Here is a 16744-nt window from a genome sequence, read left to right on the forward strand (position 1 = left end):
TGGGCTGGAGTGTGAGCTCTTGAGCCTTGATGGGCTGTTGGAGGCAAAATTGGCTTTGGGTGGGCTTCTCCTCTACTCTCACCCCCTTGAGTCCTGGGAGACAGCACTTGGTGCCTCGGTGAAGCAGCAAGGGCTGGGAGGGGCAGTTTCTCGGTGCCTGGAGGTGGAGGCTTCCAGACCTGGAGGGATGAAATAAACCTTAGGGGGTGGGCCTGGGGTTTTAGCCTTCCTGACTGCTTTGGGGGTGCTGTACACATTGGCTTTTATTTGTGTTGGGGTGGGTGGGGTGGGTGTCCTTCCTTCTGGTCCACCTTCCCAGTGTCTGGGCGTTCCTTCCTGGGGGAGGGTGGACTTTAAGGTTTTACATTCTCTGTCTCCTGAAAGAGAAGGAGGAAGAGGGAAGGGAGCAGGAAGGAAGGAGGGAGGTCAACTGGTTCCTGAACTGTGGGGCCTTTTATTTTGGGGGTGCTTTAACTGCTCAGTTTCTTGGTTCCAGGGATGGCTCAGGGATGCTGGCATCCAAGGCCAGGCAGGATGTTTCTGGGGGCAGGGGAGAAGGCTGGCTGGGAAGCCTATTCCTGTTAGGGGAGGTGTTCTCAGACCTATCCTGTCCTCAGCTGCACGGGTGGGCGGGACTGACTGGCGGGTAGTGGCTGCTGGGGACTTCTCTCCCGGAGCCTGGGCCTGTCCTGGCTTCTCTACCTGCTGAAACCGCAGAGACAGCAGGCTTCCGAGAGGAGGGGGCTAGGCTCTGGAGAGACTGTTGGGGTCTCTCATCCCTTCCAGGCTCAGTCTCTACAGAGGTCCAGCCGCTCTCTCCTGCCCGCCCTTGCCAGTGACACAGACGCCCTGACACGGATACACACATGCTCGGTGGCACCCACCCAGACACACGCCTCCACAGGCACACACACCTGCGTACACAGTACACCTCCCGGCAGCACACCACCCACACTCCCCGCCCAGAGAGACTGCCACCTTGCCGCCCGCCTCTGAGACCTCCCCCCGGAGTCCTGCTTTCCTGTACATGACACGACACGTCCGTGCCCCTGGTTCCCACAAGACAGCACTGCCAGCCCTTGCCCTCAGACACGCGCAGGCCTGCATTCAGCAATTCACCTCCCTGTGGCCACAGGCATCTCAGGTCTCCGTGTACTCCTGCCACACATGCCTTCCTCCCTGGAACACACCCTCCCTCCCAGGTGTGCCCAGACCCCCAGCATCATGCACCACGCGCTGGTCGGGTCCTAAGCACTTTGCCTCAAGCCTTTGTGTGAGCGTGTCTGTGTGCGCGCCTGCACCAGATACACACACGCTGGGTTAGTATTATTTTGAGATGGGGTCTCACGGTGTTGCTCAGGCTGTTCTCGAACTCCTGGGCTCGCGTGATCCTCCTGCCCCAGCCTCTTGAGGAACTGGGACTGCATATGGCCCGCTGCGCTGCCTCATACACCCTTTAGCCTCGGCTCACCTCCCAAGTTCATTCTGTCACCCCCTGTCTTATCTTTGTACCCTCAGAAAGCCCCCAAGCCCCAGGCCCTCCTGGTCTAGCCTGGCATTCAGCCCCACCTGGCCTCCCTTAGAACCCGGGTGCGTCACCTCCAACATCAGTCCTTACACGCAGGGCCCTGCCTCTGCCTGGCACCAGAGATGCACTGGTCCATTCACTGGAAGCTCCCACCCGGCCCCCATGAGGATGCCCCCATGTGTATCCTCACACGCCACCCACCCTGCAGCTCCATCTGTCCATGAGGCTCTCCCATCTTGCCCCTTCCATGCTGACGGGCCTGTTGGCTCCCGAGACTCATTCAACAAAGAATCCAGTGTACATGGCATCTTACTGTCATTTTCAAAGCTGTTCTTCCACTGCCACCACCATTGAACATGGGGGAGGCAGCAAGGGTGAGGCTGCATGGACTCCACTCTGCCCCTGGGGGAGCCTCAGCTTCCTCATCTGTTAAATGGGTGCTCTTGCACCTACACTGCAGGAATGTTACCAGGACTAGATGAGATGATATGATGGCATTAGTAACGACTATGTAATGTGCACCTACTCTGTGCCTGGTTCTGTGAACTTTATTTCATCTGATATGAAATCTGCTAAGCCCCAAGGCTCTATCGCCCACTCTGCCAAGTCATTTCTCTGCACCTCCATCCCCTGCCCACCCTTTCTCCAGCCCTGCTCTCTTGGCGGAGCCTCCTGTGCACACTTTGAACTGCCACCCTTATCCCCAGACCCTTTTTACTCCCCCCAAGCACACAGAGACCTGCTCAGTGGACCTTGCAAAAACACCTGCTCACTCTCGGCCCCTGCTGGTGTCCGTCTCCCTCTTGTCTACCCACCTCTTCATCCCTTCTCCTTCCTTCCCAGGCAGGTTGAGATTTCCCGCAGAGTAGGAAAGAGCCCGGGGGCCCAGAGGTTGGATAGAACCAAACCTGAGTCCCAGCTCTGCCACTTATGAGCTGTGGAAAAGGGGGCAGTGATAATACCTGCCTAGCGTACACCCCCATCGGGTTCTGGTGAGAATCAAAGGAAACATTAGATGAGTAGTTTTGTAAATTGTAAAAGGCTGAGAAATGAAGAGTTTTAGAAGTAATCATTAACATAACACACCCTCACGCTTCAGTCTCTGTGAGGTGCTGTTCTAAGTGCTTTACACATATAAATTCTAATTCTGCCAACACTATTACCACCCCTGTTTTACATGTAAAGAAACGGAAGCACAGAGAAGCTAAGTAACTTGCTAAAGATCACACAGCTAGAGAGAGAGAGAGAGAGAGAGTTGGCATTGGCAGCCAGGCTCCACAGCCCATGCCTCTGACTAGTGTACTAGCTTGTTCTTCTCCATGCCGAGGCTGTGGCTGGGTGTGGGCATGCCCAGGTCTTCCCTTGTCTCTCCTAGACTGTCAGAACTGGAAGGAAGGAGCAGGAAGGGGAATAGGAACTCTGCGTCTGTCAGTCTTGCCTGCTGTTTCAGGAGGGAGAGGGCACCTTCTAAAAAACATGCTGAACCTGAGGGTCCTTAGGGTTGAAGCAGTCTGATGCCCCCACCCTGTGACTAAGAGCCCCCCCCCAGCGTGCTGGCAGTAGTCATCTCCCACACCTCCGCAGGAGGAGCTCGCCCTCCGGAGGCAGCCTACTCCACCGTTGCACACAACTTTGGATCACCAGCAAGTTTCTCTTTAGCTTGAGCCAAAATCTACTCCCCCCATAACACGCACTTCTCCCACCTGTCCACGGGCTGCCTTCTGGGGCCACCAGAATGTGTGTAAACCCAGCTCGTCGCCCCTGGCGCCTGGGGGAGGCCCCTGCTGTCTCAATCCCAACTGGCAGGAGAGGATGCTGGCGTGAGGAGAGGCAAGCCAGAGGGGGGCTAGCATTCCCATGGTGGGAGGCGTGCGTGCGTGCGTGCGTGCGTGTGTGCGTGAGTGTGTGCTGTGGACCAGGCCTGAAGGGGGCTGAATGAATGCTTGGAAAGGGCCCACACTAGGGTTCTGCCCGAGTGGGCTCGGACCAGCTCGCTCGGGGAGTCGCATTCATTTGCCATTTTGCACTGGTCAGGCAGGAGGGCGGAGGTCTGATCAGCTGATACGGGGGGAGTTTCCAGAAGGCAAGGCTAATGACCTTGGGTCTTGCTTTTCTGCGTGATCCCCGGTCAGTTTCTGTTCCTCTCTGGGATTCAGTTTCTACCTCAGGAAAAAAACGAGAGGAGTGACCCCCAGGGGCTCGAGGCCTCTGTCTTCAGTCCTGGGGTTGGGCTTGGAGTCTGGGGTGCCTCTGAGGGTGGAGAGGGTGGTCTTTGAGTCTCAGACAGTGCTCTGCAGCTATGGGCGGTGCAGAGTAGAACAGCCATGGGCTCAGGACCAGCAGACCCTTGATCTACTGGGCCAGTGAATTCATCCTTCTGAGCTCAGAGGGACAAGGTGACAAAACTGCTTCTTAAAACCCGGGGGAAAATAAGATGGTGGCAGTGAGGGTCCAGCCTGGGGAGCCCCAAAGTTGCAGCCCAATGCCACAGTGGCACTGAGGACGAGGCCATGAGGTGGCGGGAGAGGACCATGAGGGGAGGGATTCAGAGGCCCACCCGAGGTCAGCCCTCCCAGCCCCTCCTGGGCCATCACCTTTTGCCCACGGCTGCTGAGGGTATCTGAAAGTCGGGGGTGCTGGGTGCTGACTGGGTGCAGAATCTTGGGATTCCATGGGAGAGGTCAGTCTCCTGAGGAACAGTGACCAGGGAGAGTGGGGGCTGGCAGCAAAACCATACTGTCATCTGTGAGCAGGCAGGGTAGCCTGGGGGCCACTCTGCCAGTGTCCTTGCACTGGGAGTGGGCACTCGAGAAGTGTGGGTCTTGGGGACCAGGGTTTGATGGGTGTTGACAGCCTCCATTTCAAAGCCTGCGAGAGCGGCCTTGCCTTGCACAACTCCTGGGGACACAGTTCACGTGATGGAGTTGTGCAAGGCAATGGCCCTGGCCCATCGGGAGCAGGTCCCTGGAAGTAAGGCTACTGCTGAGGCTGGGGAGCCCAGGAGCAGGAGCTGAGCAGGTGCCTCCTAGTTCCACCAGGACCCCTGAGTGGGAGGTGGGGTCAGCAGAAACCTGGTCCTGTGGGGGAGGCTGGGGGAGCAGCAGAGAGCAGCAGGTGTCCTGTGCACTGCAGGGGGCGTGGGGTGGGAAGGACCCAGGTGTCCACTTAGCTCATGCTCCCCTTGGGGTTTTCTCTGCTTCGAAAACCTGAAGCTGCCTCAAGGGCCTTTGGGTCCCTGGAGAGAGGACTTGGGGAGAGCTGGGCTTCCTCCTGGTTGGCCCTGCAGCCCCCGTGCCCCCGGCGCAGAGCCAGGCCTGCCTGTGCTGCAGAGCTGCGGGCTGTGGGGAGAATGAGTAATGAGCCTGAGGGGCCGCAGCCCAGCCCCTGCCCTTGTCCCTCCCGGGATGGACCACATAAGCCCAGCCTCTGCCCCCACAGCTACCCACAAACCCATGCCTGCCAGCGGCAACCCCCACTCTCCCACCACACCCAGCCATGGACTCGCCCCCTCCTGGACTCTCAGCCACTTTGCACCCGCCCCCAACCAGGTGACCAGACCTCAGCTCAGAGCCCAGGTGTCTGCTGCCCAGCCTTGGGAGGCCTCTCTCTATCTGTCCTCCAGTTTTCCAGAATGGAGGGAGACCCTGACCCTAGGCCTTTTCACAAGAACCCCACTGCCATCTCCCTAGAGGATAGGGACTGTGAGTGTGACAGGGGCCTGTGGTGGGAGGTAAGGGCAGGGCTTTGAAGGGATCACCTCCTCCCTGGGCTGGGCGGGGCTGGGGGTGGACAGCAGCACACAATCCCATTCCCTCTGCTAGTGGAAATCAATAGCTAATTAATTCCCTCCCCAAAATAGTGTCCGGAGGTGGGGGTGGGGGCGGGGGCCAGGAGGGAGGCAGACAGAGGCTAGGCCAGGCAAGACTGACTGAGGCCCCGAACGAGGAGGTGGGGGATGGCCAGTGTTCTGGTCACTGGGGCTAGGCCTCTGCCCCTTCTGGAGAAAAAGGGGAGTATTTCCTGTCCTCTGAGCCTCAGGGACCCCCTCCCCTGCCCTGGACTGAGGTGGGGGTGCCTATGTGTGTGTGGGGGTGAGGGCGTCAATCAGGCTGGGAGCAGGTGCTGCATTTAATTTGATTGGCTAATTAGCCCTCGCATGTTAATTATCTCTATTACCCAATGAGGAGAGGCAGCGGCAAGCTATATATAACCCCACAGTGTTTGTGGGGAGTGGGGGCTACAGGCCTGTATCGCCTTCCCTGCCTGGGAAGGGGCAGCCCTTGGAGGGAAGCTGGGGCAGGACATGTGGGTCCCCCATGGGAGCCTGTAAGGTTGGGAGGACAGCAGTCAGGAGGCCGATGGAAGGGGTCTTGTGGGTCTCTTAGAGATGTCTCTCCAGACACCCCTGACGGCTTTCGAGCCTTCTCTGCCCATCTTCCTTCTGCTTGCAGGTCACTCTGGCCAGCCCTACCCTCCTGGGACTCGGCTCCTCCTTCACTATGGTCTTTTAGGGGGGCCTGAGCTTCCTCTTCTTAGCTCAGCTTCCTCTCCCAGCTGGGGCTCCTGGCCCTGCCCCTGCACCCACCCCCTCTCCAATCCAGCCTTCTTTTTGTTCCCACCTGGGTTGCACCTGTGGCTGTCCTGCCCTTTGTCCCCTTCATGGGCATGCTGGAGTTGACAGTCTTGGATCTGAGGCCGAGTTCCCTGCTGACCAGCTGCATGACCTTGGGCAATTACCCAGACTTCTCTACAAGGGCTTCCCCAAGGGTTAATGGGAATAATGGGACTTCTCAGAGTGATTAAGTAAGATGACATTTATAAAAATGCCCAGGATCTGGGTCCTTGATGAATGCTGTTTGAATTTGGAGTTTAATTTTCTCAATCTTCTCTTTCTTTTCTCCTTCTCTTCCATTATTCTTCCATCTCTGCCACTTTTCCTGAGCTCTTCTCCTTCCTCTTTCTCCCTCCACCCCACCTTTCCCTGTCTCCTCCTAAACTCTGGCCCCTCCTTGTTTCTCTTCTAGGCTTCTCCCCACCTCCTTCCCTCCCTCCCTCCCCAAAATAAAATCAATGCAATATTCAGGAGGGTTGTTGGATATAAATAATTACGACTCAGAGTTTAACGAGATGCAAATTCCCCTCCCCGTTGTGGGGTATAAATTGCTCTCTGACAGCCAGTTACAAGGGTAATCATTTCAGAAAGGCAATTTTATGCAAATGAGCCTGCCTGCCTCCTGGTAGCTCCCCCAGCCCTGGGTGGGGGACCGGGAAGAACTGAGGGGTGAAGAGATCCCAAATAGTGGGGCCAGTCCTGGGGCTGAGGATTTGAAGCTGGAGGTTGAGGGTGACACATACTTAGCCTCAGAAGGACCTGAGCTGGTGAGCAGTGAGGTTGGGGCCCCGGGAGGGGTGAGTGTGATTTGGGGAAACTGGAGACTCAGAATTGGATGCCTGTGTCCTTGCATGGATGAAAAGGCTTTGGGGTGTGGGTATCTGAGCGACTCCTGGCTTCTATCCTTTGCCCCCTTCCCAGGCTGGTTACCCTGTGACACCATTGACGAATTGGCATTTAATTAATCTCAATGAATTATTTAGCAACTTCATTATCCAGCATCAAGAGCTGATAAGAGAGCGAGTGATCCCTGGCTAGAGGTGGGAGCCACCTCACAGAGGTTGGGTGACTTAAAAAGAAGGGGGTGGGGTCACCTGTTGGAGAGATCCTAGGTCTCACTCCCAGGAGCTGGCCTTGGTCCAGACGCCTGGGTCTTCTGAGGGGTCAGTGTGAGGCCGGCAGGATTGGACTCCTCCTGAATTCCAAGGTGTCACTTTCCCACCCGTCCACATCTCAAGCCAATAATGTCCCTTCCGGGTGCTGTCTCTCCCCAAGTGTTGGGTTCTCAGTACTTCCATCCGCGATTATATTTCTTGCATCAAGACACTCTCCAGTTCAGGGCCAGCTCAAGTCCTAAAGAAAAACAGGTGGGCATCTGTTGGTTTGAGGCGGGAGCCAGACACCGACGGGCCCTGATCCCCCCGAAACCCCCCATTAAAGCTTTCTTCTCTGTTTCCCTGCAGGCGTCCCTCCCCCAACTTCCGTTCAAGTCCGCAGCAGGGGAGGGGCCCCGCCGCCGCTGTCGCCGCCGCCGGGGGGAAGTCGGCACCTGGGCCTCTACGCACATCGCCCCACCGCCAGGCCCATGGCACTGTGAGCCGGCGAGGGAGCCCCGCTCGGTGCCGGGGGCTCCCGGCCCCCTCCCCGCCCCATGCGCCCGCGGCTCTGAAGCCTGAGCGGGGCCGGGGGCCGGGCGGCGCCGGGGCCGCCGGAGGAATGGCGCCCGGGAGCCGGTGGCGACCGCCACCGCCGCCACCGCTGCTGCTGCTGCTGCTGGCGCTGGCGGCGGGCGCCCGCAGCCTGGAGTTCGGCGGCGGCCCCGGGCAGTGGGCTCGCTACGCGCGCTGGGCAGGCGCAGCGAGCAGCGGCGAGCTCAGTTTCAGCCTGCGCACCAACGCCACGCGCGCGCTGTTGCTCTACCTGGACGACGGCGGCGACTGCGACTTTTTGGAGCTGCTGCTGGTGGACGGGCGCCTGCGGCTGCGCTTCACGCTTTCGTGCGCCGAGCCCGCCACGCTGCAGCTGGACACGCCGGTGGCGGACGACCGCTGGCACATGGTGTTGTTGACCCGCGACGCGCGCCGCACGGCGCTAGCGGTGGATGGCGAGGCCCGCGCGGCAGAGGTGCGCTCCAAGAGGCGCGAGATGCAGGTGGCCAGCGACCTGTTCGTGGGTGGAATCCCTCCCGACGTGCGCCTCTCGGCACTCACGCTCAGCACCGTCAAGTACGAGCCACCCTTCCGCGGCCTCCTGGCCAACCTGAAGCTGGGTGAGCGGCCCCCGGCGCTGCTGGGCAGCCAAGGCCTGCGCGGCGCGGCTGCCGATCCGCTGTGCGCGCCCGCGCGCAACCCCTGCGCCAACGGCGGCCTCTGCACTGTACTGGCCCCCGGCGAGGTGGGCTGCGACTGCAGCCAAACGGGCTTCGGTGGCAAGTTCTGCAGCGAAGGTGAGCCCGGGGGAGTCGCCGCAGGGGGTATGCGCGCGGGAGTGGGAGGCTGGAGGTGCCGGGGTGAGGTGGTTGGGAGGGCGGGGTCCGAGGATCTGGGCTTGTTGCCTCGGCTCGTGCGGAGGGCGTGTGAGAGTGTACTAGCACTGGAGGGTCGTGAGAGCCTGCCTGTCCGCGCGAGGGCGTGTGCGGTTAATCAGTGGGCGGGGAGAGACCCGAGCCTATGGGCGTGGCCAGTGTGGGCGTGACCCGTGTGAGTTCCAGTGCCGTAGGAGCTGGTGGAGGTCGTGTGGGCAGGTTCTGTGGGCGGCTGTGAGGGGCTGTAAGGGCTGGTGGGGGGGGTGCTGGGCGAAGCCTATGAGAGGTGGGGCCTTGTGTGCAGGGACCTGGGACAAAGAGTTTGGCCTGCACGGTGGGCAAGTCCTTCGTGGGTGTGGGAGGGTTGTGAGTGGGGCCTGTGTGCAGGCCGGGGAGTGTGGAGGGGCTTTGAGGCTGGGAGGTGTGTGGGCTGGCCTGTTGGGTGGGGCCATTGGGGACCTAGTGGGACCTTGTGTGGGACGGTGAGGCCTTAGTGCAGGACCAGTTGGGTGGGTCCTGAGGGAGAGTGGGCAGGGCCTGCATGGGCCGTCCCTGAGAGCCAGTGGGCGGGGCCTGTGTGAGTGGGTCCGTGTGGGCCGGACTTGCGGGAAGCTTGGGGTTAGGGACAGCCACAGTCTGTGAAGGTCCTGAGTCCGCAGACCAGACAACAAGGCGGGTGAGGGGTCCTGGGATTGCCATGCTGTGCCCGCACCCGCCAGGAAGGCGGGAACCGAATTTCTTTTCCATCCCAGAATCACCTGAGCCCCTTGGATAGTGAAGGGAAAAGCGTGAGGTGAGAGAGCGGTGAGGCTCTTGACTAGGAGTTGACGGTTTGCGAGGGGCCAAGATGGCAGGTTGTGTGTCCCAGGTGAGAGAGCAGGAGGCGAGGCTTCGGTGTCAGACGTTGGAGCCCTTGGAGCATGGGGTTCCAGTGGGAGATTGCGACTGTGGAGGGGTTGCTGACTTTGAAAAGGAGATAGAATGTGGACTGGGGACTTGGAAGGGAGGCGTTCGGGAGGGGGTTCTGCCAGCACCCCAGCTGCAAGAGGGATGCCTGGCAGGCAGTGAAGGACAAGGGTCTTGGGTTGAGCCTGGCCTGGGTCTGAGCTGTGGTTTTAGTGGGGATGAGGGAAGAAGGGAACTTTCAGGAGCCTCTTTTACTTTGGTCTGGCTGGGTGGTGGGGGAGAGGTTTCCCCATCTGTTTGGGGGTGCCTTTCCCAGCAGGTGTGTGAGCCAGACATGCTTTCTTCTCCCCCAGTGCCTCTAGAAGGTGTGGGCCACTCTAATGTGGTGTGTGTGTGTGTGTGTGTGTGTGTGTGTGTGTGTATGTTTCTGCCTTCCAAAAGGTAGAGTCTTTTGGGGAGTGTATGGCTCAGAAAATGGGTGTCCCTGTGGCTATGTGCATGTGGACAGCCTATGGAAGAGCAGCGCATGCAGGCGAGGCCCTGGGTATGAGAAGTCTTGACTTTGGACAGTAGTTTGTGTATTTATAAGTTGTGGTAGACAAATAGGTAAGGAAGGGTTGGATTGTTTTTGTGGGGCTATTTGTACAAGGTTGTGAGATAAACCTTCAGGAACTGTGTGTATAAGTTAATCTGACACCTTCTCACCTTTTCTCCAAGGAGCTCAGGTGCTCCCTAAACTGTGAAATTGTGTGTCTTGTGTGCAGAGGCCTAAGAGTCTGGCAATGTGTATTATACGTGTGAATGGATCTGTTTGAACTGTAGTGCTTATTGATAGGAAGCGAAGGCCTAGTGGGGTGAGTGGTACACAGCTGTAAGGATGTGTGCTCATGTGCAAGTACCCATGTACCTGTGTTGAAATGCAAGACCTCAGCATCTATGAGAATTCTGTCTATGAAATCTATGTCTATGTCTTTGAAATTCTGTCATAGAAATCTATGAGAATTCTGTCCAGGTCCTTAAATTCATTTTTTAATTCCTATGATCCCTCTCCACTAAGGCCTCCTAAGCAATAGGAGGAATCTTCTCTTTTTTTTTTTTGGTGGTACTGGGGATTGAACCTGGGGTGCTCTACTACTTAACTACATGACCAGCCCTTTTCATTCTTTATTTTGAGACCGGGCCTTGCTAAGTTGCTGAGGCTACTCTAGACTTGTGATCCTCTGGCCTCAGCCGCCTGATTTGCTGGGATACTAGGTGTGCACCTCTGTGCCTGGCTAAGATGAACCATTTGAGCTGTGGGGGAAGTTACAGTAACAGGTCCATGATTTCACTGTGTCTGAACTGGGCTTGGGTATATGAAAACTGTACCCAGAATGGTCAATCCATTCTTTGAAAGCCTTTCATTGGCTTCAGAGGCTTCCAGTGCAACAAATAAGGTGTGTGCCACTGAATGCAGGTGTATATGTGTGTAGAAGATGTGTTTGAGTGAAAGGAATGGTTCTTGAGTATCAAATGGGTGTGCATCAGACTAATGTTTGTGTTAGCTGTGTTGCAGCTGAGAGAGCTGGCTGTGTGCCTACCCACTGTGTGTGTGTGTGTGTGTGTGTGTGTGTGATGTAAGAAATAGGAAAGGGAGTGTCCGACAGCTAGCAGGGGCAGAGTTGCTGTGTGTATGTGGTATGGGTATGTCTGTGTGTGGTCTGTTGAGAGGGGTGTGTGATAAAGGGCAGGATATGTCTTTATTCATTCTGTATTCACTGCACCTAATATAGCACCAGGCACTTAGTGGGAGTTTGATAAAGATTTATGGAATGAATGAAGAGCTATTAATAAGTATTTGAGAGAACAAAGGCTTGAGGTAAGGCCATATGTACATGCAGATACATGTGTATCATATATGTGTGTTTGTTTTCACGTGTATGGGTGGGTGGCCATAGGGGTTGTAGACACGGTTGTGTCTGGAGGTGCCAGGCACAGCACAACCCTACTAACTCCACTCCTTCTTCCCCCAACCCTAAACCTCATTTTTTTCTCCTTGTATTTGTTCCTCGTTTCCTGGGCAGATTTCATAACATCCTGTGCTCATTACACTTCTTCTACTATTCAGCCAAGAAAGATAGGCATGGGATCCCACCATAGTGACTGGAGTGGGAGAGGAAAACTTTCAGGGGATCAGGTCCGGCTCCTGATCTCTGAGCAGTTCTAAGTCCTCAGGCTTCCCTGGAAGTTGCTGTCACTTCATTTTTATCTGCTTTGAGTGATTTCCAACTTTTTCTGAAATTGAGGACATTTCTAAAAGTCAGTAATTCACACTATTCCTTCCAAATAGCAGTTATCATTTTTATTTCTGTTTATTGGGAAAACAAATGACTCAAAGCTCCTATGAATTCAGAAAAGCTTTTAGATGACTTTAATGTTTTATTTGCCATTGCAGTTAATAAAATATACATTAGAAAAATAGTTTTGGCTTTATATGCAAGATGTACCAAACTGCCTTCAGATGTTCGGTGTACATATGGATTTGTGGATTCTTGTGGAAGCTTTGCGCGCCTTCCCCGGGTCTAAGCTTACCCACTGATTGAAAATCTCCTGGCCAGGAATTTGCTTTTTTTCTCAGGGGGCGGGGGGTCTGGCTACATGTAACTGAAGACTCTTGAGTGTGAGTGGCTGGGAGTCTGTGTCCCTGCTGTAGGTATCTGCCAAAGGCGGGCAGAGTCGACTGGTATTTTGCAGGGGGTTTGCACGTCTGTGCTTCCTCGTGTCATCTACATGTGTGGAAGAAGGGGTGCAGAGGTGCGTGTGTGGGAGACCTGGTGGAATTGGGGCACCCATGTTAGGGCTGACTGTCAGGTGTATCCCTGGCTCAAGAAAGGGAAGTAGGAAACTGGTGGTAATGTGCGTCTGCAGGAAGGTAGACAAGTGTCCTGTGCCTTTGTTAGTGATCTAATTCAATGGGTGGTGATGAAGGGCTTCTCTGTGAGAGGCTGTGTGTTGGAGGCTGCAGGGGAATCAGAGAGGAGGAAGATGGACTCTCTGCTCCAGGCAGTCACTGTTTCGCTGAGGAAGCAGATAGGCAGTCTCTTGAGTGGTCTAGAGTGAGATTCGCATCCAGAGCCCCTGGGCAGGCAACTTAGGTGTGAGCTTCCTTATCTGTAAGAGGAATAACCATAGTACCTACCATAGAGAGTTGATATGAAAATGAAGTTTGCTAATTCAGGAAAAGTGCATAGAACAGTACCTGGAAGATAGAAAATGCTCTGTAAATACAGGTTGAACATATTTAATCTGAAAAATCTGAAATCTGAAGTACTCCAAAAGCTGGTGGTATTTGAACACTGACAGATGCCACAGTTGAAAAATTAGACTGTGGTGGGTCACAGGAACAATGTTGTGTGAAAGAATCTTCAGGCCATGTGCATGGGCTGAGTGGGAAGCAAACGAGTGTTTGGAGTTGGGTCCATCCCCAAGATATCTCATGATATGCAAATATTCCAAATCTGAAAAAAAAATCCCAAATTGGAAATTTTTCCTAGGCATTTCAGATCAAGGATATTCAACCTGCAATGGCAACAAATAAACAAAATGCAGAAAAAAAAAACAAAGAACAAAAAACAACAACACAAGACTGTAGTGTGTGCCCTGAGAGGCAGTGAGGCAGTGTAGCTTAGTGGTTAAACCACAGGCTTCTGGGGCTCAGATCTGGGTTTAGATCTGTCATCTCTATCCACTATTCCTTTGATATCAGACAAGTATCTAAACTTTAGACTCATTTTTCTTGATCTGTAAAATGGGGGTAAACGTGTATCTCATAGGTTTGTTGTGATAATTGAGTGGTACATAATTAGTGGTCAGTGGTAATTATTATAAGCAACATACTATTTTTTATTATGGCATAAGGATATTTACAATAAATAATAAATACTTGTGGACACATCAAAAGTTGGGGGGACACCATCAAATTATTAGTTGGGGGCAAGAGTTAGGTTGCAGGGCTGGGGATATAGCTCAGTTGGTAGAGTGTTTATCTCACATGCACAAGGTCCTATGTTCAATCCCCAGCACCACCACCACCACCAAAAAAAAAAAAGTTAGGTTGCGTATTTTCAGAAGTTGTTTTATGTTAAGCGAGATTTAGATAGAGAATGCAGGGTAGTGAATGAAGTTATAAGTTAACGAGTTGGCTTGGTAATGGGTGTGTGGACAGCGTGCTGTCTAGGGTTGGTCTTGGACACTGATTAGCAAGCATGTCTTGGGGGAAGTCACTCCAAGCCAAGGAATTGGCAAGGACAGAGGTGTGGAAGTGGTGGTGGGGGGAATGTACCTTGAGTCTGCAGAGGGACGCCAGGGACTGAAGGAGACAGAGTGGAATCTACAGCAGGAGAAGCAGGAGGAGGCCCAGGGCTGGAAGACTTGGCTAAAGTCATTCAGCTAACTCTTAGCGGGTACTGACTGGGTACCGTGTGGCGGTAAGTGAGCCCCAAAAGGGTTTTGATCTAGTATATGATCAAGTATATGAAGATAAGAGCCGCATTAGGAAGCGGGGGGTATAGTGCGGCAGGATTAGAGAGGGAAGTTAGGTGGGGGAGAGATCAGCGGGAAGGTAGTTGAGGCCAGAGGTTTTGGGGCCCTGAACCTCCATTGTCACGGAGAGTGGCCAAGGAGCCGTGACAGCTGTGGTGTGTGCTGGCAGCTGCAGTGCTGGAGTGCCGTTCCTGAGGCTGAAGCTGTGGCAGGGACTCTGCCTTTTGGTTGTGGGGTGGGGTGAGAGGGAAGAGGGCAGCGGGGACAGGGAACAGGTTTGGGACACTAGATCATGAAGGTCTTGGTGTGGGTGCCCCTGGGCGTTCCTAGACAGAGATGTCCAGGTGGTTGGAAAGGTGAGACCAGCTCTTTGAGGTAAAGTGAGGGCTGCAAATGGAGCCCTAGGAGTCCCACGTCAGGGGAGAGTATTTGAGGCTCTGGGATCGGATGAGGTGGCCAAGGAGAAGCCTAAGAGGACCTACAGTGGGATGGGGCAGTGGAACCGGCAAAGGAGCAAGTTAGAGCCCAGAAGAACCGGAAGGAGACCTGAGGGAGGAGGGAGGGGCCTGCAGCTCAGGAGCCTTGGCTGGGCCCTCAGGTGTTTTACCTCAGTTCATCCTCATGATCCCTGCGTGAGGGTGACTCTCCATTTTACAGCAGGTAAAGCGAGGCTCAGAGATGCGGAGCTGGGATCTGAGCCCTGAGCAGACTCCAGGGACAGTGGCTCCTCACCTGTGTCCACGCTGCCTCCAAAAAGGAGTGCTGTGTCCCTTGATTATCTGAGTCTGGTTATTGGAGCTACTTAGTGGCAGTGTCTTGTCAGAAGCCAGTAATAATCCTAAATCCTGGGCTAGGGCGGTGGCTCAGTGGCAGAGCACTTGCCTAGCACGTGTGAGGCACTGGGTTCAATTCAGTAGATAAATAAATAATAAAGGTCCGTTGACAACTAAAAAAAAAAATTCCCAACTTCTCCCTTATACCAGGTGGGCAGAGGGTATCTCTGCGGTTGCAGGCAGCTGTACCCTGCAGAGACAGGGCAATGGTGGGTACGGATCAGGAGAATGTCAGTCTTCTGTGCCTTCTGGGAGGAACCACCCCTGCAGAGCAGGGGATTATCCCACTGAAATACCAAACTCTCCAACATGTTTCATGGGAATCTTTTCAAAATCTGTCCCATACCTCTCTGCCTTGCCAAGCACAGTGCTTGCGTGTGCTTTAGCTTTCCCTAGGGACTCGGGGAGGTCACGATTCTCCTCAGGTGTCACACAGGACTGACACACAATGGCTCCTTCCCTGAGGCTTGCCCCTGCCTGAAATCCTGCCTGACTGTTGTGCTTTGGCCCTGATGCTCTCTGTGGGTAGAAGGGGCTCCAGGCTCAGTGGGATGATTTCTCTAGAGAGTGGTGGACAGTGGCTGCCCTGAGAACCCAGAGGCGAGAGAGGTGCTCCCAAGGGAAGGTGGCAGTCAGGGAAGAACATGCACTGCCTGGTTTCGAGTCCCCTCCTCTCTACTTGCTAGAGATGCATTTTACTGATCCACCTTGTTCTTCAGTGTCTTACTCTGCAAAATGGAAGCAATAATGTTGTAAGCACAGATAGTTACTAAGGTTCCTAACCCGAGTGGTCAGGGAAGGCTTCATGGAGGAGATGGGACTTGGTTGGACCTTAAAGGATGACTGGTGGAAAGGATAGGGACCAGCTTTCCTGACGGAAGTATTGCCTGAACCCAGAGTGGTTGCATTGAGTGGTGTATTGGAGACCAGGTTGGTTGTGCTTTATGGGAGATAAAGTCAGAACTGTAGGTTAGCTAGAAGCTTCTAGCAATCTTGACTTCCAGAATGTAGCCCATTGGAAGTTTTAGAACCAGGCAGATTTGGGTTCAAAGTTTGACTCTGCCCCTCAACAGCACTGTGACCTTGCACAAGTTACTTCTACTTTTTCTTTCTTTTTTTTTTTAAATAGTACTGGGAATTGAACCCCAGGGATACTGTGCCACTGAGCTATACCCAAGCCCCGCACCCCTGCTTTTTTTGGTTCTAGGGACTGAACCCAAGGGCGCTCAACCACTGAGACACATCCACAGCCCCTTTTATATTTTATTTAGAGCAGGGTCTCACTAAGTTGCTTCCTCGATAAATTACTGGGGCTGGCTTTGAACTCATGATCTTCCTGCCTCACCCTTCCAAGCCTCTGGGATTACAGGCATTTGCCACTGCTCCCTGTCCCCAGCCCCTTTTTTTTTTTTTTTTTAGAGAGAGAGAGAGTATATATATATATTTAGTTTTTCGTGGATACAACATCTTTATTTTATTTTTATGTGGTGCTGAGGATGGAACCCAGCGCCCCATGAATGCCAGGCGAACATGCTACCACTTGAGCCACATCCCCAGCCCCTCCCCATCCCTTTTTATTTTGAGATAGGGTCTCACTAAATTGCTGAGTCTACCCTTGAACTTGCTATCCTTCTGTCTCAGCCTCCTGAGTAGCTGGGATTACAGACATGTACCACCACACCGGGCTTGCTTCTACTTTTGGAGGTGTGTTTTCCTCATCTCTAAGAGGAACTTCTAGTGATATGCACTTCCATGAGCTGGGTAGAGGAAACAGTACCTGCCAAGAGCCAGGCACACTTCAGGGCTCTGCACATGAGAAG

At 54.4% G+C, this 16744-nt stretch overlaps 1 protein-coding gene across 8 annotated transcripts in view; it reads left to right on the forward strand.

Moving 5' to 3' along the window:
• Window positions 1-7856: 7856 nt before the first annotated feature.
• The window catches only part of Nrxn2 (neurexin 2), a 95209-nt gene continuing 86321 nt past the window's right edge, over window positions 7857-16744 (forward strand). For all 8 annotated transcript variants that reach the window (XM_026396441.2, XM_077797395.1, XM_026396442.2 and 5 more), the window contains exon 1: window positions 7857-8586. In XM_026396441.2, the coding sequence (XP_026252226.2) occupies window positions 7857-8586 (730 nt within the window). The remainder of the gene's footprint in view (window positions 8587-16744) is intronic.

This window comes from Urocitellus parryii, chromosome 4 (genome assembly GCF_045843805.1).
Source record: "Urocitellus parryii isolate mUroPar1 chromosome 4, mUroPar1.hap1, whole genome shotgun sequence".
NCBI lineage: Eukaryota > Metazoa > Chordata > Mammalia > Rodentia > Sciuridae > Urocitellus > Urocitellus parryii.